Raw genomic sequence first — 23,591 nt, forward strand, 5'->3', positions numbered from 1 at the left:
CCATCCAACAGATCAAACCACAGCTCTGAATAGCACTGAATGCAGCAGGTTTCAGTTTGACTAAGAAGATGAGCTGCTAGAGATGGCAGATGGTAAACTTTTTTTACAAACACAATAACACAATTGATTTATCTTCTAATTTGACATATTTAACACATTAAGGCAACTACTTTTGAGAAATGATCAATGCTGAATGATACAATGAAGAATGTTTCCTAGCCAGACGAGCATGTAACCATAAATCATTCATAAAGAGCCTGTGCATTTCGTCCAGTAGGAGGGTCAAACTCTGTCGTGGGCGGATTCACACGCCAGCGGACAGTCTTATTATTAGATCACACTTTTCACTGAACAAATGAAGATGATGCTTCCCATGTTTGTTCTGTTCTGTTCGCACTGGTGGCATCTGACTGGTAAGTTATAAGTATATATTTTTTGGTTTCATATCAGTAACATTCTTTACAGATGTTAAAAGAAAATAATGTAAAATAATGGAAATTGCTTCTAACAAGCGAATCCTCCATTGAGCTGCATTTAAAATCTCAGGCTATTCATTTTAATTATTACAAATGCATATCTCTGATCCCATGTATAAAAGTAAATATCAAGAAGAATTCAACTTTTCATGCTGTATTTGACTTTTTAGCTTTATACACTGTGCTCTATTGATAGCAGATATCTATAAAACACCATTAGTATCATGTTCCTATATCAAGCCACCAGATGCCATAATCTGTGTAAAATCTCTGTGTTCTCCAGGTGTGTTTGGTGATTCAGTGTCAGTGATTGAGGGAGATTCTGTCACTCTGAACTCTGATGTTACTGAAATACATGAAGGCGACGACATATTGTGGAAATTTGGAGCTGAAAAATCTCAGATTGCTAAAATGAAGAAAAATAAGGAAATCTTACCCACATATGATGTTCTTGATGGGAGATTCAGAGACAGACTGAAGCTGGACGATCAAACTGGATCTCTGACCATCACAAACATCACAACTGAGCATGCTGGAGATTATGAATTAGAGATAAGTGGAGCAAAACTGTCATCAAAAACATTCAGCGTTTCGGTCTATGGTGAGTTGAGATAATTTGTTCAAACATTCACATATTCTTTTTTTCCTTAAAGGAATATTTAGTTTGAGTTAAGCTCCATCAACAGAATTTGTGACATAATGGTCATTATCAAATTTAAATATTTCCTGTATTTAAAAAAACAAAAAAAACAAGGTTATAGTATGTAACCTTGCGTCAATGGAATTTTTAAAAGCAGAAACGTGAAGCCTTTAATTCTATAAAGTCACTTACATTAATTATTCTGTTAAACCTTGTGTATTATTTGAGCAGTAAATGTTTAAAGGAGTTACAATGTCATGGAAACAAAGCTATAAGATTGGATAAAATGTTTTAGTGTATTCCGTCAACGCACTACACTGAAAATAAGGTTTCTGTTTATTCTCTGATGTTTTCCAGCTCGTCTGTCTGTTCCTGTCCTCAGTAGCAACTCTTCACAATGCTATTCATCATCATCATCATCATCATCAAATTGTTCACTGGTGTGTTCGGTGTTGAATGTGGGTCATGTGACTCTCTCCTGGTACAAAGGAAACAGTTTATTGTCCAGCATCAGTGTGTCTGATCTCAGCATCAGTCTCTCTCTACCTCTGGAGGTGGAATATCAGGATAAAAACACCTACAGCTGTGTGCTCAACAATCCCATCAGCCACCAGACTCAACATCTGGATATCACTCAACTCTGTCCCACATGTGCAGGTACGACAGCACAGCTGATATTATTAGTGATTATTTACTGACCTGATCTCTGACTTCTTTCTTTATCATTACAGCACCGGACACACCGTCTTCTCCAGTCTCTCTGATAGTGCTGATCTCTGCTTCTTCTGTTGGATCTCTGCTGATTGTAGCTGCAGTCATTGGGATCTTCTGCATCTGCAGGAAACGTAGAAAAATTAGGGTGAGCAATTAATGTCAGAATTTTCATTTTTGGGTGAACTAAACCTTTAACCACCAAAAACACAGATAAAGTCATCTTTATGGGAGTCGAACGCGTCCAATAATATAATCAATGTGACGTTGCAGATAAAAATTCACCCCCCTCACAGTTGTCATGAAGGGTAAAATTAGCCGTATAGACCAAAACCACAATTTCCACTTCCATATTTGTTTCAAGAGAAACTGGGGGAGGTTGCCGCTTGGAATAGACAGATTGAGACAGACAGATAGATGGTGGAGCCAGTTTTGCCAATCTAGCAATTTTTTTGCTAGATTTAGCTACTTCAAAATAAATTCCCTGAATATCTATATATATCTATATCAGTGGACTCGCTAGTATGATGTCATTTAGTGACATTAAGCAACCATTTTTAGCTTCTTTCCGTTGAAAGCAGTTGGGAAACAATGGGTGGAGCACTGCTATTCACAGTATAGTGTAGGACAGCAGGGCATGTCCAATTGATCCAGCCCCAATGAAACACACCTGAAGCAGCTGATCAAGGTCTCACTAGGCATACTCGAAACGTCCAGGCAGGTGTGTTGAGGCAAGTTGTAGCTAAACTCTACAGGACAGTCGCCCTCCAGTGGTTTGGACACCCCTGGGATATTGAGACAGGCCCATCATTAATAAGCTGATGACTTCCACAGATACAAGGGACAGTGGCTGTTTGATTGGCCAGTGCAAGAGATCAAATTTTGAGAATGAACAGTGATCCTGTGCCTGATACAGTTACTGTATAGACTATCCTCCAGATAAAAAAATATACACAATGGCCCTCATTTATCAAAAGTGCGTACACCAAATTTCCAGCGTACACCTGGCGTACACCCAAAACCACGGTGACTTTGAGATTTATCAATATGGACGTTGGCGTACGGCACGCTCAAATCCTACACCAGCTCAGGAGGTGGTGTACGCACGTTTTGAGTTAGTGCGAAAATGCGCAGAAAAACAATTCCTAACACCACAAAACGCACTGACAAAGATATGCTATATTATGACCCACTGTAAAAAAACAACAACAACAACAACAACAACAACAACAACAACAACAACAAATAAAGCCCTATTTGCACGGGATAAGTAGGCTAGGCTATTATCTGGGGACCTCGTGTGATTTAGAAATTACTCCCCCACATCTGAATTTTGCGTGGCGCATTCGCACGGGATAAGCTGTGATTTTACTCGAATTTACTGACTTATCTCCTGGATATGATGTTACTTGAAAATGTTTTTTCGTTATATAGCTGTATGAAATTATAAACAGTCGTATCGATATCATTTTGATTGTTTTATAGTAATACAAATAATTTCGTTCAGTTAGAGAACAGACGCAATTAAAAACGTAACTAAGCAATAGCCTAGCCTATAATAACACGGCGGAAGATTCAGTTTCAAAGCTAAATGTAAAAGTGCCCATTTAAGCGAGTTGTCATTGTACTGTTCTGTTTTTGTGTTTTTCATTAAGAATAATATTAAACACACCATTCAAGCAATTTACTCCCAATTTGTGCTCATTCTAAAGTGAAAGTGGTAGCCTATAATCCGCGCGGCCGCTCATGAAGTCATAACGGTGCACATATGCAGTCTAGCGCCATTCTTCGTGAAAGATAAAGATAGAAATGCGCACAGGACACGAAAACCTTGCAAAAATTATATACGATCGGCCTAATCCCGGCCAAATAGATGCCGATTCGCACGGGACTAATAATATCACCTCGGTGTTCGGCGAAATATGGTAGGTCATTTGCGGGGGAATTTTTACTTTAGGCCTACATATTACAGACATGGCCGATTCGCACGGGATTAAGATCACAGACATTATCTGCGATTATTAGCCTACAAATCACCAGAGGTCCCCGCATATACTAATAATCCCGTGCGAATAAGTAATTATAAACTTCAGTGTTTATTTTTGTGCAACATGAACTTCAATTTGTGTGACTTTACCAAAGCATTTGATTTGTAGGCATGTATTCGTCCAGTTGCGAGCCTGTGCGCTTTACCTGATGTTGGTTAGGCCCGGCAGCTGCGCACGGACTGGACTGAAAATAATTCAGACTGACAAAATAATAAAAATGACATTCTTCTTCTTTTAAATAATAATAAAATTAATAATAATAATGATAATAATGACATTCTTCTAAATAACAATAAGCGTCATTAATAATACAAATCATAATATTAATCTTACAAATTGTCATGCAATTATATTAATGTGAATGAATGGTACTCCACATCACATCATCATCACTATTGTAGGCTACACATATTATTTCAAAACACGTGCTGTAAAATAATGAATTGTGATAGGTAATTTCTCATCCAAACAGCTATTTAAACTGGATTTCCACCGTACACCTTTTTGTGGGCACCTTTAATCCCACTCTTTAAACTTCCAAATAAAACAATTTAGTTTTTTTTCCACTTCCCTGGTGATGGTCTCGATCTCTACTTCAGAGAAGTTTCGCTTCTTTGCCGTCTTCCGTATGTCCATGGCGTAAAATGAGGGCGTGGGGGAGGCGGAGACTTGAATATATAGGGGCGTGTTAATCTAATGACGATCGCTTTCAGCCGCGGCATTTATCAAGGGCAGGTTTTGCGTACGCCTGGATTTCAGAGGTGCGCACAGCTTCATAAATCAGGCGGTGAGAGGAGTGTAAGCATAATGTTACGCCAATATATACGCCCGTTTCTACGCAAGATTGATAAATGAGGGCCATTGAGTAGACGACACGTTTTTAATTTTAAAACTATGACCAATCAAAGAAATGATTAAACGTTAAAAAGGTCTTGACTCTTGACTATTGTTTTTAAACTGTCACATGGTCAGCAGGTTCTGATTGAGTTTGTGTTTCCTTGCAGAAATCAAAGGAGGAGGACGTGTATGAAAATGTCTTCACAGTAACTCACAGGCCCTGACTCACACCTCTAGTTCACATTTAGGGGCTTTTGCACCGGGTAGTTCTAGGAACTAGACATGTGCCGGAAAACGGTAATACAATATACCGCAATAATGAACATGCTCAATATTGTTATCGTGGGCACTTCAAAATACTGTGAATAATTATTTATTACGAATTATTCAGATTTTTTGAATGAATTTTTAGAATACTTTACCCATCAATCGTTTAAAATGAACAACACGTCAAAGAGGAACGTGTAATGATGTAAAAATAGACCAAGAGGAACGTGCAATGATGTAAATAGACCGTGCATGAGCTGAGCACATGGCGGAACAAAAGTTCTGAAGTGCACATTCACTTTTTGAAACGCAGCCGTTTCCCCGCTCATCACATAACCTAATACATAATACTTAAAGACTTAAGGCTATTCATTTTCAAAGTTGAGCATTTTATATTTTAATCTGGACTAAATGACATGCTCTAGATATTGTTTGAATATGTTCTGACTGTTGTTCAATCACACACTTTACAAGGATCCATTATTTAACATTAGTTCATTCATTAACAAACTCACAATGAAAAATACGTCTAAAGCTTGTATTAATCTTAGGTAAATGTACATTTCAGCATACCTATTGTTCTTTATAATTATTTTGCTCTTTAATCTGTTTTAAATATTTGTTTACTTTAGACATTTTTGTGTATTGCTTTATTGTATTTAAATGTTTGTTTTTTTTGTTACAAGAAAGTCATTAAACCTGTTTAGAGTATGACAACACTTTTTTTGCAACTTATTTCAATATCGTGATAATACCGTATACCGTGATAAAAGCTTCAGCAATTAACCGCAACATGAAAATTTGATACCGGCACATGCCTACTAGGAACTAGAACCAGGATGGTTCCTCAAGAACTTCAAATTCCCCTAGGAACATTTTCCGCCAGTAGGAACTCTGAAGTGACGTTGATGTGGCTTTTATTATACAAAAAAAGAAGTCAGTGTATGAAAAAGTGTTAGCGTTTGCTGTGTGGTTGATGCCCGATGTCACTTAGCAGAAATACATCATCATGTTTCGCTTCATACCCTCAGAGTTGCGTTGGATTTTCTCTTTAGTGTAAAGGTTGAGAGGTCCATCTATCACTGTTTTCACATCCGTAGAGTTAGTTTGTGGAGTAGATATAAAGGCTATAATTTGTGTGTAGACGGCTTTTTTAAAAACGGCGGGTGCTGGTGTTTTATGCGTTTGCCCAACCAGCGTACACTTACATCACTGATAGTTCAGGTAGTTGGTAGTTAGTTAGACCCTACTCTGAAATAGGAGCTAAATGAGTTCCACCAAAAGGAGTTCCTAGAACTAAAATCTTTCATAGTTCTTGCGGCGCAAACATGCCAAATTTCGGGTGCGAAAGGTGTGAAAGCCCCTATGTATTCTCTACCAGGTTGTTTTATTTTTGTCTCCCTTTTTGTTTTTTGTTTTTTTATTGTATTGCATCTTTTACTTTCATCTGTTTTTTTTCTTTCACTCTCATGAAAAGCCTACTGTTATGTCTGAAATGGTTTTTCTGTTTAAGTTGTTCACAAATGGCATAGTATCCAGAAACTCAACTTTATGTTCTATTTTTAGCTCGACACACATGGGAATTTACTAACTTTATTAAATATTGATCCCACCCTTCATTGTTCTGTCACTTAATCTACTCCTGTTTAAATGAACAGAAAACTGGATCTCAATGCATGGTGAACCGTAATCAGAGTATTTAGATCATTCATTGTTTAATTTATCATTGAAATCAATGGCTTTGTTTTTTACTTTCAGGGACAGAAAATTAATAACATGAATATTCAATATGTGGGCGGGAATGAAACACAGTCCTTTGCACTGATTGGTCAACCAAACATTTAGGGGGGGGGGGGTGAAACACTCAGTTTCAGTCAATCTCATGTCAATCTTGAGTACCTATAGAGTAGTATTGCATCCTTCATATCTCCGAAAGGTCTTTAGTTTTATTATATTTATAAAAGAAAGATACGTTGTACAGAGTCTTTCAAAAAAAAAAATGAGCCGCTGGAGGCGTATCGTGTGGGCGGAGCTAAAGAGTCACAAGCGCGTGCAGCTATTGCGGTGAGAGCGTCTGAGAGCTGTGACATCCTTAAACGTGGAATTTAGCCACACATATATGATCCAGAATCAGATCTAGAGGCTGATATTGAACAGGAGAAGCAGCAACGACTACAGCAGGATGTCTCTATGGTATGTAACTTAACGTAGCTGTAACTTATATACTTGCTTAGCGGCTTGTCATGCACAAGCTTTACAACATTTGTGTGTGTTTACTCATGGTTTATGAGGATATAATTTGGTTTATGGACTATTGTACTCGATTTAATGTTCAGTAGCAGTAGCAAACGTAACGGTTTTGCACGTCAGACTAGTGCGTGTTTACTTAGAAAAACAATGGAATAGTAGCGCATTTGAATGAGTCGATAGCCAACAACACAAAGACATTTGAAGCAGTTTTACTCACTGCCTGCTTCCAACCTTAATCGCTGGAACCGCTCCATCTTTCAGCATTACACTCTAAAAAAATGCTGGGTTAAAAATAACCCAAGTTGGGTTGAAAATGGACTAACCCAGCAATTGGGTTGTTTTAACCCAGCGGTTGGGTTAAATGTTTGTGTATAACAACCCAATTGCTGGGTTAAACAACCCAATTGCTGGGTAAAAACAACCCAACTAATCCATAACAAAATAATAAATTTTCAACCCAACTTGGGTTATTTTTAACCCAGTATTTTTTAGAGTGTAGACGAGCTACAAATCTGGAGTTGAACCGGGCCTGTTTATAAAACCGTAGATTTATAAAAATCGTCGCCGAAATGCAGGGAACAAACAAAACACTTGCAGAACTCCGTTGCTGCTCCGGAAAAACAAACTCCATCCACTGTCCCATTAACGCTGGGTTCTTTGGGAAGCTGTGCAGGGTTGTCTTGCCCTGACAACCAAAAACACACATCTTTGGTGACATTGTTGATGTTGTGAAGTCCTGTGACTGCAGCGCAGCCGGGCAAAGCGATTTGATGGGTGTACTGCTTTCGCTCTCTCGCTCTGGTCTACGGGTGCGCGCGCGCCCTTCTGGGAGAAGTGCCTTTAGGACCCGTATAAGGAAATTCCGCCCCATTTGACGTCACATTGGCCCACACTCAAAAAAAACTTTCCGAAACTTGTGAGAAACCGGAAGGAGTATTTTTGGCACAGAAATACTCCATCAAACGTAGTTTTTGAAACTTTTTGTTCAGCATGGGAATCCAAGTCTTTAACAGTGTAAAAAGCTCATTATGCATTAAACAGCACCCCCCCCCCCCCCCCCGCACACACACACATATCGGGGACGGCGGTCTAAAATATACATATTGAATCAATCATATACTGAAAATGAAAACTATTATGTATCAGTCATGTTATTGTGACTATTAATTTTATGTTTTTAAGTAATGAAGTACCTTTTTTTCCATACTACATGACCAAGAAGAGGTGAAATCGTCAAATTATAATGCAAGAAAATGATTTAATGGGTAGAACACCTCAAAAACGTTTAAACATGAACTCAAACATTCTCAACAACAGATTGAGAGGGGGTGGGGGTTCGGTAGGCCTAGTCCGAGTCACAGTTATGGGAAGTGTAAAAATTGCATCACAATTGTGGCGATCTTACACACACAAGATATCTTAGAAGATATTTGGAAGAATACCAAGCAGATCTCGGCAGCCATTGACTACCTTAGTGGTGGCTAAGTGGCAGCCGAGATCTGGTTGGTTAACAAACATTCTTCCAAATATCTTCCTTTGTGCTCAGCAGAAGAAATAAATGTATACAGGTTTGGAACAACTTGAGGGTGACTAAATGATGTAAATGTAATTAATGTAAATGTAATCAATGATCTTCCACTGTTTTTATTCGCGCAAGTGAAACAATATATGCGAATATTCGCTTCGCTTTTGGTGTGCACACACCCTCATCGTGTATTTAATTGGTTCACTTCAAAATGAAAATTTCCTAATAATTTACTCACCCCCATCTCATCCAAGATATTCATGTCTTTCTTTCTTCAGTGACCTTTCCAACGAAGGTGCGAAGGCACCTATTGAAACCGTTAGCGTTCCTATTCATTTTTTTCTTCCGTCATTGAAGTCTATGGCACCCCATAGAACCGTTTGCGGGAAAATTATGAAATTTGGCACACTCATAGAGGACAGTCTGAAAAGTCACCATAGCAAATTTGGAGTCTCTAACTCAATCCCTCTAGCGCCACCATCAGTCCAAAATTGGACTCATGTTTATGCTAATACCTTTATGCTAATAACTAACAAACGCAATACATTTTATGTAGCGGTTCCAAAAACACTCATAAGGCTATATCTCTGCAACGCTTTATCATATTCAAACCATATTTGGTACATGTCATCACAAGCATGACCTGAGGCAACATGCAGCGTTTCGGCGCAGCGCCACCTACTGGTCCGGAGATACAAAAATGCTATTTTTGCTTATAACTTCTGAACCGTTTGTCAAAAAATCATAAAAGTGGTCTCGTTAGATTCAGATACTCAATTTTACCATATCAACCATTTTGGCTGTCGGCCATTTTGAATTATGTGCTAAAATGCTGTATTTTATGAACACATGAACGGATTGTTACGAAACTCGGTTTGGGTCATCAACACAATGCCCTGAATGAGCCCAAGAAGTTTTGAAACAGTGCCACCTAGTGGAGAATTTTTTTCAAACGCGTATAACTTTGGGTAAGATTGACTTATTTTCATGGGAGTAACTTTTTTTGTCTCCTGAATCCTAGCCAAATCCAACGATACCAGACTTGCCAGGTTTCGGCATATGGTTTGTGCAGCGTTGCAATTTAGCGCTTTAAAAACATTAGCTGATATTAGCTGCATGTTGCTTTATTGAAATCGCGAAATGACCTTAAACAAGATAAACTGCACTTTTTTGAAAAAAGTTTTCTAATATATGTACGGATTGATTCTGACAGCGCTGCAAGAGCTCGCAGCACCATTGGCTGGACACTATTAGCTTGTTAGCCAGGGTTCAAAGTTGAATATCTTATCTGACGTGCTGCATGTTTTGGACGGAGTAGGCCTACAGCAGAGCTTTCAGTTTCTGATCACAGTAGGCTAAATGCTTCTCTGCAAGTAGGCTACTATATGTTTGAGTCGCTCAAAATGATAATTTGGGAACGCAACATGCAGCAAACATCTTCCCAAATTCGTAATGAAAATCATTTATAAATGAATAAAAGGTCTTCCTGCATGTTTCTGCCAAAATAAAAGCTGTTTAACGTTTTAAACAAATCCATCAACATTTCTTGTTTTTAAAAAAAAGTCTCTTCTGCTCACCAAGGCTGCATTTATTTGACCAAAAATACAGTAAAAACAGACAGTATTGTGTAATAATTTTTTTTTTAGGATTCTTTGAAAGCTTTCTATTTCAGATAAATGCTGTTCTTTTGCTCTTTCTATTCATCAAATAATTCTGGGGCAAAAATTGTGTACATATCCCAGTCTGAACTGTAGTACTGTAAGACTTTGAATATTAAAGTGCAATTTAACATCTGACCACTCTTGTGGATTTGCTACTGTTACAATTAAAAACCGTATAAGGGTAAAAACATGACAGACATCATGTGAGCAACACAGCAATCTAATAACATTGATAATGAGTGCGAATTATCAAGAACTGACAATAGTCAGTCGTATTGGTGGCACCGAGGGGCCCCCAAATAAAATTCTGTTAGGGCCCCATAGGCTTGGGCCGGCCCTGGATCAGACACCTGCGAGATCAAAGAGGATATCATGGGATTCACACTTGTGCGCTTTGTTGCTGATAAACTGGATGTAATTTAAGTTCTTTTGCTTTTATATTAAAATAAATATGATGAACAATACACCCAAAGTTTTTGTTATTTATTTCCATTCGAAAGATGTGTTTATCAATCATTTTTTTTATATATATGACAACAATCACATAACCCATAGTGTAAAAGAGGTAGTAATCTATTAGAGCTAGTTCTAGGTTTTCAGGCAATAAACAGGATGGTGTATCGGCCAGAATACAGGAATAAAGACGAGGAGATATTCTTTCTTCTTTAGATTGTATTGGACTTCAGCAGTGCTCATCAGAACATTCCAATATCCAGTATTGTCATTATAGTCTGATAATAAAAAAAATAAATCACCATTAGGTACTGCCATCTAAACAGTTACAGTACATTTCTATGCAACGTAAAGAATATATCCACACATAATACAAATCAGATTCATCTAACATAAATATCTCAATAAACATCACTATGCCCCTTTGAACATAATATACAATTACATAAAATTGAATATTACTACTTGGAGAAATATAAAGAGCTTCACCTATTTCATTGACCAGTTCACATTAAACTGTATTAGAAAAGGTTTCCAAAAGGAGCAATGGCGACATCTTCTGGCCAGACAAGGCTACTACTCAAACAGCGTCCGCACATGGTCTCGTGAACACGATATTAATTCCTTTAACTCAATATTATAAACGTAACTATGTAACTTATATATCAGAAGGCTCACACTAGTTAACTTAATATTTCCTACAGTGTTTTACAGCATAAACATTGTTCTATAACTATAAATCTCACTCATCACGCTGGCACATGGTAATGCATAGTAATTCTAAAAATAGAAACACTAACACAGCAAAGTAACAGTCACTTTTCGTCATTAACTCAACGCATGGACATTGGAAGCTGGATTGTTCAGAAGAGACTAAAGAAGCTGTACAACACATACGTAGGTTAAATTATGTCGTTGAACTTGAACTGGTTTCCATACCCGCTATATCTAACGCTAACCACACATTTTCTCTTCCGTAACCACAGAATAAGAGTCTTAAAGGGGCAGGCACCCTTAAAGGTCCCATGGTATGGCATTTTTCTATTATTTTATAATGTTTCCTGAGGTGTACTTATATTGTTAGTATGATTTTTACATCATAAAATGTCATAATTTAGAAATAAAAGGCATTTTTCAATACTGATGTTTGCCCTGTGGCTGAAGGCCTGTTTCAAGAGGCGTGTCTGCTGTGGATGTCAGTAAAAACGCCCACTGTTGTGATTGGCTGACATCTTTGCATTTTAAATGAGCGGAGGGGCGTGGTTTAACGAGGTCTACGAGGCACGAGCAGGCACGAGCTGCTGCCAGAGAGATGGATGGACCGGAGTTCACTTCACATCAGTTCTGTCAGTCAGTGAACTGTTTTAGTTACAGCATATACTTCAGGTTATTAGTCTATTTCTAGTCGGAGGGACTGTCAGAAAGTTAGTAACTTTAGTAAATTATGGATCAGCGCTGACTGGAGACGCGAACCGTTTAGAACGATTCAATCCGATTTGGTGAACTGATTCGGTTCACTAAAAAGAACCGGTTCAAAACAAAGATCGTTCGCGAACCGGACATCACTAATGTACCAGAGACGGAGATCAGCGATTGCTAACAAAGTTATTTATAGTAACTACTGAGTTATGAGAGCGCTGTCAGTCAGCGCGAGTTTATTGTGTTTGTATCTGAGAGTTCTGAATAAACACGAGTCCCAGTCACACCGAGTCCGTCTTCATCATTATTACCAACTTTGTAACACATGCAAAGTACCATTACAGCTGTCGAGATGAACAAGTTACGAGTGTTGATAATAGCATTATTTTTAGATATGTTCCTATCATATGAAAAGCGCCAGTGACGCGCATTGAGTACACAGCGCAAACAAAGACACAACAGCAGTAATCGAATGTAATCCAGTTTATTGTGGGGATAGCTGGCTAGCCTAGCCGGATACCCTCACGCTTACCCCCCTTCTGCTTAATCTCGCGCCACGTTTGGTGCCTCCGCTGTGGGCCAGATGCAGTACTGGGGGTCGGGGATGTTGAAGGCCGAGCTTCGGCGTGTGTGAGGTTTATCTCTAAAGATGTTACTCTGCTGATATTGAGCAGAAACGACTGTATGCACATTTTAGAACAGATAGACGCGACGAGGACGTACAAAAACACTGACTCACAAGATAGAAAACACGAAAACACCGTTCTGTCTGGAAAGAGAGAAGCCGCTGCGTGTGCACGAATAATAAATAATTAGCTACACATCAGAAATCACTGATCACAGATCAGAAGGAACTGAAAAAAGACTTCTGTTTTCATTTGTACATCCAAACACTGAGAAACTGCCAGCGTTCACTCATTCACAAGCAATGATCTCTCGAGTGTTTGCATGGGCGTGCCAGATTCTCTGGGTGGAGGAAAGGGAGGAAACCGTTCCTGCTTGGACGTCAAACCAGGAGACTTCAGGATTGGCTCGTCTGGCCTGTCATTTTCTCAAAGGCAGAGAGAGACAGCCAGAACTCGGTTTTACACCGATCAACATTTCTATCCACTTGGGGACAATATTCAGGCTAGGGGAACTCATATTAATGTTGAAATACCTCATAAAATGAAAATTTCATGCCATGGGACCTTTAAATGTCAGAGCCTTTGAGTTTGGGAATATTCACACATAAAAACATGATATCAGAGTTTTAAAATCAAACATTTTTAAAAAGAACCATACATCACGGTTGTTTAAACCAATAAGCATTAAGCTGTGTCGTCAGCAAGTTGTTTCCCATCATGCTTTAGAGACCGGTTGTTGTCAATAGGTCCCGTTACCCAAAAAGAAAAAACAGTAACCCATGAGAGGTTTCCAATGAGAAGAATTACAACTATTTTACCCCTTGAACTTGTTTCTATCTTCACTTGGAGAGGAATAAAGTATAGTTAAGTTGAGCAAAGTTAGTTACAAACCCCATGGTCCAGGGCAGAGTCACTTAAACAGGGAGGCCACATGCAAATTAAATAACCCCCAAAGTAGATATTTATTAAGATAATACATACATGAATTGAGCAAACACCACTGAAACATGCATCTTAATGCAATAACTGATTTTATTGAGCTTATGCTGAAGATAGTGACATTTGTTACTAAGTGAGCTTAGGTTACTGAAACCGATGACAGATGTGCTGATGCATGCATACGCAACATATCTGTTATTTAATGCTATGTGGAAACTGAAACAAGCGATCATAGTTACAAAAAGGCACAGACCGATTCAATAAAATATTCAGAAAATGGTTCACTCTGAGTGACATGTGGTGACATGATCCATTTCATATGTTTGTGTGTAATTCAGCAAACCCTGTTACTAGGTAAAAACAAATCTGGATTTCTTGATTACTTCAGCTTGTTGTTAAAGTCATGAGGTTTATATAGTTGTATATATTGGGCCCAAACTGTGGCCCAAGGGCCCTATCTTGCACCCAGCGCAATTGACTTTGTACACCGACGCATGTGTCATTCCTATTTTGCACCCGCGCAAAGCGCGCTTTTCCCTCCACAGAAGCACGTCGCTAAACTAGTGAATGCACTTGCGCTCCCTGGGCGGTTCAGCGCAAAAAAGGAGGCGTGTTCCGGCGCAAACAATCCCTGGTGCTATTTTGCTGTTCCATTAAACAATTGCGCCACTGACCAGAAAAAACCTAGTTCTAAAGTCAGTGGCGCGTTGCGCGTTGTTCATTATGCTATTTTAAGGGCGCATGCTTGACCATAATGTATAGCGTGCACAACGCGCATACACTTTGCTCATGTAATCTACACAGATGCAACAGTTATTTTTGCAAATCATAAATTGTTACACTAAAAAAATATTAACACATGAGAGCATTTTTCAATACTGATGTTTGCCCTGTGGCTGAAGGCCTGTTTCAAGAGGCGTGTCTGCTGTGGATGTCAGTAAAAACGCCCACTGTTGTGATTGGCTGACATCTTTGCATTTTAAATGAGCGGAGGGGCGTGGTTTAACGAGGTCTACGAGGCACGAGCAGGCACGAGCTGCTGCCAGAGAGATGGATGGACCGGAGTTCACTTCACATCAGTTCTGTCAGTCAGTGAACTGTTTTAGTTACAGCATATACTTCAGGTTATTAGTCTATTTCTAGTCGGAGGGACTGTCAGAAAGTTAGTAACTTTAGTAAATTATGGATCAGCGCTGACTGGAGACGCGAACCGTTTAGAACGATTCAATCCGATTTGGTGAACTGATTCGGTTCACTAAAAAGAACCGGTTCAAAACAAAGATCGTTCGCGAACCGGACATCACTAATGTACCAGAGACGGAGATCAGCGATTGCTAACAAAGTTATTTATAGTAACTACTGAGTTATGAGAGCGCTGTCAGTCAGCGCGAGTTTATTGTGTTTGTATCTGAGAGTTCTGAATAAACACGAGTCCCAGTCACACCGAGTCCGTCTTCATCATTATTACCAACTTTGTAACACATGCAAAGTACCATTACAGCTGTCGAGATGAACAAGTTACGAGTGTTGATAATAGCATTATTTTTAGATATGTTCCTATCATATGAAAAGCGCCAGTGACGCGCATTGAGTACACAGCGCAAACAAAGACACAACAGCAGTAATCGAATGTAATCCAGTTTATTGTGGGGATAGCTGGCTAGCCTAGCCGGATACCCTCACGCTTACCCCCCTTCTGCTTAATCTCGCGCCACGTTTGGTGCCTCCGCTGTGGGCCAGATGCAGTACTGGGGGTCGGGGATGTTGAAGGCCGAGCTTCGGCGTGTGTGAGGTTTATCTCTAAAGATGTTACTCTGCTGATATTGAGCAGAAACGACTGTATGCACATTTTAGAACAGATAGACGCGACGAGGACGTACAAAAACACTGACTCACAAGATAGAAAACACGAAAACACCGTTCTGTCTGGAAAGAGAGAAGCCGCTGCGTGTGCACGAATAATAAATAATTAGCTACACATCAGAAATCACTGATCACAGATCAGAAGGAACTGAAAAAAGACTTCTGTTTTCATTTGTACATCCAAACACTGAGAAACTGCCAGCGTTCACTCATTCACAAGCAATGATCTCTCGAGTGTTTGCATGGGCGTGCCAGATTCTCTGGGTGGAGGAAAGGGAGGAAACCGTTCCTGCTTGGACGTCAAACCAGGAGACTTCAGGATTGGCTCGTCTGGCCTGTCATTTTCTCAAAGGCAGAGAGAGACAGCCAGAACTCGGTTTTACACCGATCAACATTTCTATCCACTTGGGGACAATATTCAGGCTAGGGGAACTCATATTAATGTTGAAATACCTCATAAAATGAAAATTTCATGCCATGGGACCTTTAAATGTCAGAGCCTTTGAGTTTGGGAATATTCACACATAAAAACATGATATCAGAGTTTTAAAATCAAACATTTTTAAAAAGAACCATACATCACGGTTGTTTAAACCAATAAGCATTAAGCTGTGTCGTCAGCAAGTTGTTTCCCATCATGCTTTAGAGACCGGTTGTTGTCAATAGGTCCCGTTACCCAAAAAGAAAAAACAGTAACCCATGAGAGGTTTCCAATGAGAAGAATTACAACTATTTTACCCCTTGAACTTGTTTCTATCTTCACTTGGAGAGGAATAAAGTATAGTTAAGTTGAGCAAAGTTAGTTACAAACCCCATGGTCCAGGGCAGAGTCACTTAAACAGGGAGGCCACATGCAAATTAAATAACCCCCAAAGTAGATATTTATTAAGATAATACATACATGAATTGATCAAACACCACTGAAACATGCATCTTAATGCAATAACTGATTTTATTGAGCTTATGCTGAAGATAGTGACATTTGTTACTAAGTGAGCTTAGGTTACTGAAACCGATGACAGATGTGCTGATGCATGCATACGCAACATATCTGTTATTTAATGCTATGTGGAAACTGAAACAAGCGATCATAGTTACAAAAAGGCACAGACCGATTCAATAAAATATTCAGAAAATGGTTCACTCTGAGTGACATGTGGTGACATGATCCATTTCATATGTTTGTGTGTAATTCAGCAAACCCTGTTACTAGGTAAAAACAAATCTGGATTTCTTGATTACTTCAGCTTGTTGTTAAAGTCATGAGGTTTATATAGTTGTATATATTGGGCCCAAACTGTGGCCCAAGGGCCCTATCTTGCACCCAGCGCAATTGACTTTGTACACCGACGCATGTGTCATTCCTATTTTGCACCCGCGCAAAGCGCGCTTTTCCCTCCACAGAAGCACGTCGCTAAACTAGTGAATGCACTTGCGCTCCCTGGGCGGTTCAGCGCAAAAAAGGAGGCGTGTTCCGGCGCAAACAATCCCTGGTGCTATTTTGCTGTTCCATTAAACAATTGCGCCACTGACCAGAAAAAACCTAGTTCTAAAGTCAGTGGCGCGTTGCGCGTTGTTCATTATGCTATTTTAAGGGCGCATGCTTGACCATAATGTATAGCGTGCACAACGCGCATACACTTTGCTCATGTAATCTACACAGATGCAACAGTTATTTTTGCAAATCATAAATTGTTACACTAAAAAAATATTAACACATGAGATGACGGAAATCATTGTGGTGTGCCACGAAGATGTGAAAAAATAGGCATAAATCTAGCTTACAAATGATTCAGGCTAATTGTAATAATTAAGGATAAGACCTGTTTGCCCAATAGTGGCAAGACATATATGTATATAAGGACATCTGACAAATTGGTTTGTCCGTCAAGAACCAGGAAAAAAAATCGACTGAAAAACTGAAAAAACTGAAAGACTGAAAAAAAAAAAGACTGTGAAATCATCTTTACCATAATGTACAACATTACAACTTCACTTCTCTGTCTTTCACTGCTCTTACAAGCACATCAGTCTCCTCGGCTGTGAACCGCTCCTGGCGTGCGCCTGGTAAATACGCCATAATAATAGCAATCCATAATGGAACTTGCGCACCTGCTTTTAAAGGGAATGTTGGATGACGCTCGGATTGGTTTATTCACGTTACGCCCAAACCACACCTATGAATAATGAAGCTACTTCAGACCAACCCATTTTAGATTTGCGCCGGGCGCAAGAGCCATTTATCCCGCCGGGAAAATAGCAACAGCGCCGAGACCCGCCCACAAAGTTACTTGCGCTTCGCGTTTTTACACTTGCGTTTCAGATCGTTAAAAATAGGGCCCCAAGTGTTGGGGTCACTTAGTATTCAAAGGCATATAAATATTAATCCTATAATGAAATGTTATTAATGGTTGTTCAGAGTGGATCATGTTTTTAATAATGCTACACATAAACATACAAAGATCTTTCAAGTTCCCTTATGTTTCAGAAAAGATAGTGTTGTGGGCTTTACTTCAAGGCATTTTGTCCCTTGAATTATGCAAAGTTAACAGAAAATCAGCACCAGATTAAAGACAAATCCAAAAATAGGAACAAAGAAACAAGAACACTGCCAAAAGAAAGAACCAAGTCGTCTAAAGCTAAAGGCTTGACTGGCTGAACAGAGAATTTAAGTGAAGGCAATCTCCATCAAACAGTGATACTAGAGACAATCAAGACAAATACAACAAGATACAATTATTAACACAGAAATCATACTTGACAATCACAGCAGAACTGAAAAAACTGAAGAAAAAAAAAAAAAACATTATTCACAAACCAAACAAAAATGTCACATTTTGTTCGAGGAAGATAAAGAAAAATCGGCCCCACTTTATATTAGGTGGCCTTATGTACTATGTACTTACATAAAAAAATAAGTACAATGTACTTACTGTGTTCAAATTGTATTGCAAAACACCTTTGCTGATATTGTGGTGGGATACGGGTAGGGTTAGGGACAGGTGTGGTGGTGTGGGTAAGTTTAAGGGTAGGGTTAGGTGTAAGGGAAGTGTCAATGTAAAAACATGCATGTACAAAATAAGTGCATTGTATCAAATGATTAATTAAAGTGTTAGTACATAGTAGTTAAGGCCACCTAATATAAAGTGGGTCCGAAATATCTTTAAACAGTCCATTTTTATAGTTAATATAGTAAGTATACATATACAAATGCAGACATTTTGCAGAGTATTTTTCAGGTTTAATACTATAAGTATGATGCCTGTAAATGTATACATGATACAGTTAAAGACCCTCAGCAAAGTGAGTCCCCAAAACTGTAGGGGAATTTCCAGTTAGACCCAGACCAGGTATAATGAAGGAAGTAGAATTCTAATAAATATTAGAACATTTTAGTGAAGAACAGTTTGCAGATCAGCTTTAGCAGTCTCAAGCAGGTCGTAGGCTAGATACACAACTCTTTAAAGTTGGAGTTGTCTGAACTCTAGTCCTGACTTTTTGATTTGTTCCTTCTTAGTAGTATTGAAGTTTAAAGTACATTGATAGATCCAGCATAAATCCATGAATTTCCAAACCTATTCCCTTGTGCATCCTTAAAGTCTTTCACACTTTTTTTGACTATTGTGCGTTATTTAACCACAACAGTATAAACTAGTAACTGTAATAATTAGTGTGCATTTTTATTGAAATGTTACTATTTCATCATATGACGGTTCTAAAAATAACATTATTTTGTGCATTTGATTTCATGCGATGTGTTTGCGCGGTTTTAGGTCAAAAAAAGTCATTCTTTTACACACACTGTACATTATTGTTGCTCCTCTATGCCCCTCCTTTCTGTGGCATTTAAATGGCATGAGACTGTGTGATTTTCTCTAATCTTGCTATACTTCACACTTCAGTGCAATAAAATGGCTGAATTGTTATACAATATTTATTTTAGCAAAACACATGAAAAGTAAGTAACTAAAAGGGAGTGAAAATGGCAAATGAGCTAAAGCATGGTTCTCTGCTGCCATCTATTGGTTGTAGGGGTAATTTCATGTCTGTTTCATGGTAAAAGAATATTCGTTTTCAACTAAGTGACAGAAATCGTCCACTAAAGCATGGCACATTTTCTCCATGAGTGAAAATGACAATTTTGATTGTTTGATTATGATTATTTGATGTTTGATTATTTGATATAATGATTATTTAAAGTAAATTTTACTGCACAAATGTAGAGTTTAAAACTTGGTGTTGAAAAAAAAATATTTTACCCACATATTTCCAATCTAGACCAGTGTTTCCCAACCTTTTTTCAGTCATGGCACCCTTTGAAAATGTTCTCCATTTTGTGGCACCCCCTCGCATCCGTTACACTAGGTGTATAACGGTACAGATTGCTCACGGTTGGGTTTGTATCACGGTTTTAGGTTCACGGTTTCGGTACGGTTCAGTATTTGCTATGTACAGGGAAAAAAGGACTACTGTCAAATAAAAATAAAGAAAATAATAAGAACAAATCATTTAAATACAAGTAGCAGCACAAATAAATACTATTGAGCAAAGATACTAATAAAATAAACTATGCTTTTCAGGTTTTTCAGGTACGTCTAACATTAGTTTTCAGGTACAGAAATTGATCAAATGTAAAATAACATTGCATATTTGACTGTAAATTAAAGATTAATCCTATTAAACTTACAAAAGCTATTCAATCAAGAGCAGTGAGTGATGCCCTTGTCTTTTGTTGTTTGACATTAAACAGACAGCAGTAAAGGCTACTGCCCCTTTAAGACCTAATGCTCGGATATGCGTTGTCTTTCTCGACTGTATAAAGTTTACTTAAGGCATAAACAGACTATGTCTGCTAGAATACTCATCAAGATGGATATGTTGACATACTTTTTGTGTGAGTTTGTCCGTTCAAGAGCAAGACTTGAAAGATAACTCAAAATTTGCGCGCTGTGAGACGTGTGCGCGCTTTCGGATGAGTGCACAGAGACAAATTTTCTCACAGCGTGCGCAACTTCTCATTCGCGTCTTATGGCACTACCAGGGCCGCATTAACCATAGGGCTAGGAGCATTAACCCCGAGCAAGGAGGGGGCCCGTGATTGGCTGTGGAGTAGATTGACTTGCTATCTGTATCGCAGATCGCCAAAGCCCCGACACACCCCCCACTTATTAGCGCTGTTATTTAGGGATTGAAACTTCAAGTTTGAGTTTGGTTTACAAATCAAATGCATTTATTCTATATGTGACTTTTGAACGATCTGCAGGTATTAGGTGATCGCTGCGCCTTTATTATGTCCGCATCCACTAATCACCATCACACTCTTCACTTTGTTCTAGTGTAGACTAATCTGAAAATGGTCACGCAAAGAACGATCTTCGATAGGTATAAATGTCAGTTATTCTAAAAATAAAATAAAAAGTTTAAAAAAGGAAAAATTTCAAAGACAAAGAGCAGAGATAGAGTTAGTAAAATCCCCAGCCAACAGCCAGGTCATTTTACTAAAGCTGAGTGGCGTTGTGGAACAGCAAGTTGACGGGCACATGAAGCAGATAAAAACACAGCGTCATCGTCCCCACCGATTTTAGGTGAGTTTGATTTTAAACTTGATGGATGTAGGCTATATTGCTTTTTATGTTTGAACAAACTCTAGCCTAGCTTAAGGCGTGGGCGATACCCGGTTGAAATATTTCAATCGTTGCGCCATCATCATGCAAGCTTATCATTTAAGCTTTTCAACGCTTTTTAACCATTGTTTTTAAACCATTCAGACACTTTAAGCAGCAAGTGAGAATTAATTTAGGTAAATGCGTATGTTGAATTAAGATTAATCTTATATTAAGCCTGATACGTGCGGCGCGCACCTCATAGGATGCAGCGCCTGACTAAACTTGAGTTCTATTTCGTGTCTTGTACTTGACGTTCAAATAAACATAGTATGTGTCAAAATCCCCGTCTTTGCGAGTGTCCTTGTAAACGTGGTAATTTGTGTCTTAAATAAACGTTAACTGTTTAAGATATAGCATGTTTAGTAGGTTATATATGAGATCCTGATATTAATGAGGTCTTAAAGGTATAGTTCACCCCCAAATGAAAAATCTATCATAATTTGTTCCCCATTGACTCCTATACTAGCCTATATTTTTTCATGTTATGAAAGTCGATGGGGTCCAGCAACTGTTTGGTTACCAATATACTTCAAAATATCTTATTTTGTGTTTAACAGAATAAATAAATACATACATATTTAGAACAACTTGAGGGAAAGTAAATGATGACAGAATTAAAATTGTGTGAACTATCCCTCTAAACTTTTTGAATCTAAAGCATCCTAATACAGCAGCTTTTGCCATTTGTGTCAATAATGATAATCAAACATCAGAAACAAAATCACTCACTATCCTTGACTGAATCAGATTTGTAAAGTAATTAATAATAAATGAATATTGAATTTATACAGTTAATAAACTATCCTGTGCATTTGTACTATATACAATATAATATTTCAGTAATACTTTACAATATGGGTGCACTAATATGCATTAATTCATACTTAACTAATGCACAGATAATCATGTTAATGTATGACTCATGAAGAATTAAACCATCAATGAATTATTATTACATCAGCAATTAATAAAGATGCTATATGATTAATAGTAATATATGAATTGCTATTAGTTAAATGTGTCTTCATGAATTAATTCCTTAATAACATATAGTATTAACTAATAATCTAAATTAATACATTAATTAACATTAATTTACACTATTAGTTAATACGTTATTAAGGAATTAATACATTATGAAACATTTAATTAATAATAACTTGTCACATATCTGTGTTTCTGTCATGTTGTTTATTCTGGTCACATGTTCCTTTGTCTATGTTTCCCGCCACTTTCTCTATTTCCTTAGTTACCCTCGTTAGTCTAGTTCTGTTCAGCTGTGTTTAGTTACCCTCATCTGTATCCCCTGTGCCCCTCGTTAGTTAGTCATCTGTGTTTGTATTTAGTTCCTCTTTGTTCCTTCAGTCTCTGTCCGATCTCGTTTGTGTATACGTTATGTATGGTTTGATACTTAGTTATATTTGAGTCTTCTGAAGTATTAAACGTTGTTTGAGTATTCTACTACCTGTCTTTGCCTTCCTGCCTGAGCATACCCGTAACAGAAGATCGGACCAAAACAGCAAGAGGACCTCTCTGGGATGGGTATTCTCCTGGTCCCACTCTCTCCAGAATCCCCAGAGGAAGGCGGTTCAGCGGAGGATCGCCTTTAGGGGATTCGACAGAATGGTCGCTCACTGGAGAGGTATGTAGAGGAATTCTGAGCTAGCTTATCTGGTGAACTGGCCAGATGCGCCACTTAATGCGGTTTTTCTGATGGGCCTGGACGAGGACACTATTCGGTTCCTGGAACCTGCCTGTTCCTTTTCCCTAGTCGAGACAATCAACCTGGTTTTGTCCCTAAATTGTTCCAAGTTCGAGATAATAGAAGAGGTTCCCATGAATATGTGTCTTCCTCGTCCAGTCCCCTCAGAAAAGCTCGCTGCCTGGTCAGTTCACCCTCAGCCAGTTTCCTCTGCATATCCCTCCAGTGGGCCTGCCAGGAAGGTCCTGCCTGTCCCCAAGCCCAGGAGGAAGAGGAGAGCTACCGCTAAGCGCCAGTCTCGGGTCGTGACGGCCGCTACCACGGCAGATTCACTGGAGCGGTGGTTGATAGACTTTGGGAGCGATCCTACCGCTCCGTGTTTCCTGGACTCCGCTCCAGCACTCATGAACTTCCTGGACTCCGCTCCAGCCCTCCTGGACTCCGCTCCAGCCCTCATGAACTTCCTGGACTCCGCTCCAGCCCTCCTGGACTCCGCTCCAGCCCTCCT

General features: G+C 38.8%; 1 protein-coding gene across 1 annotated transcript; it reads left to right on the forward strand.

The window, feature by feature from the left end:
- Window positions 1–343: 343 nt before the first annotated feature.
- On the forward strand, window positions 344–6,593 carry LOC307121026 (SLAM family member 5-like). The gene is made up of 5 exons (XM_079808411.1): window positions 344–413; window positions 760–1,077; window positions 1,474–1,773; window positions 1,848–1,975; window positions 4,880–6,593. Exons 1-5 carry the CDS (start codon window positions 356–358, stop codon window positions 4,934–4,936), a joined length of 861 nt encoding a protein of 286 aa, XP_079664537.1. The 5' UTR covers window positions 344–355; the 3' UTR covers window positions 4,937–6,593.
- The last annotated feature ends 16,998 nt before the right edge of the window (window positions 6,594–23,591 follow it).

The sequence above is a fragment of the Gobio gobio genome, assembly GCF_949357685.1.
Source record: "Gobio gobio genome assembly, chromosome: 24".
Taxonomy (NCBI): Eukaryota; Metazoa; Chordata; class Actinopteri; order Cypriniformes; family Gobionidae; genus Gobio; species Gobio gobio.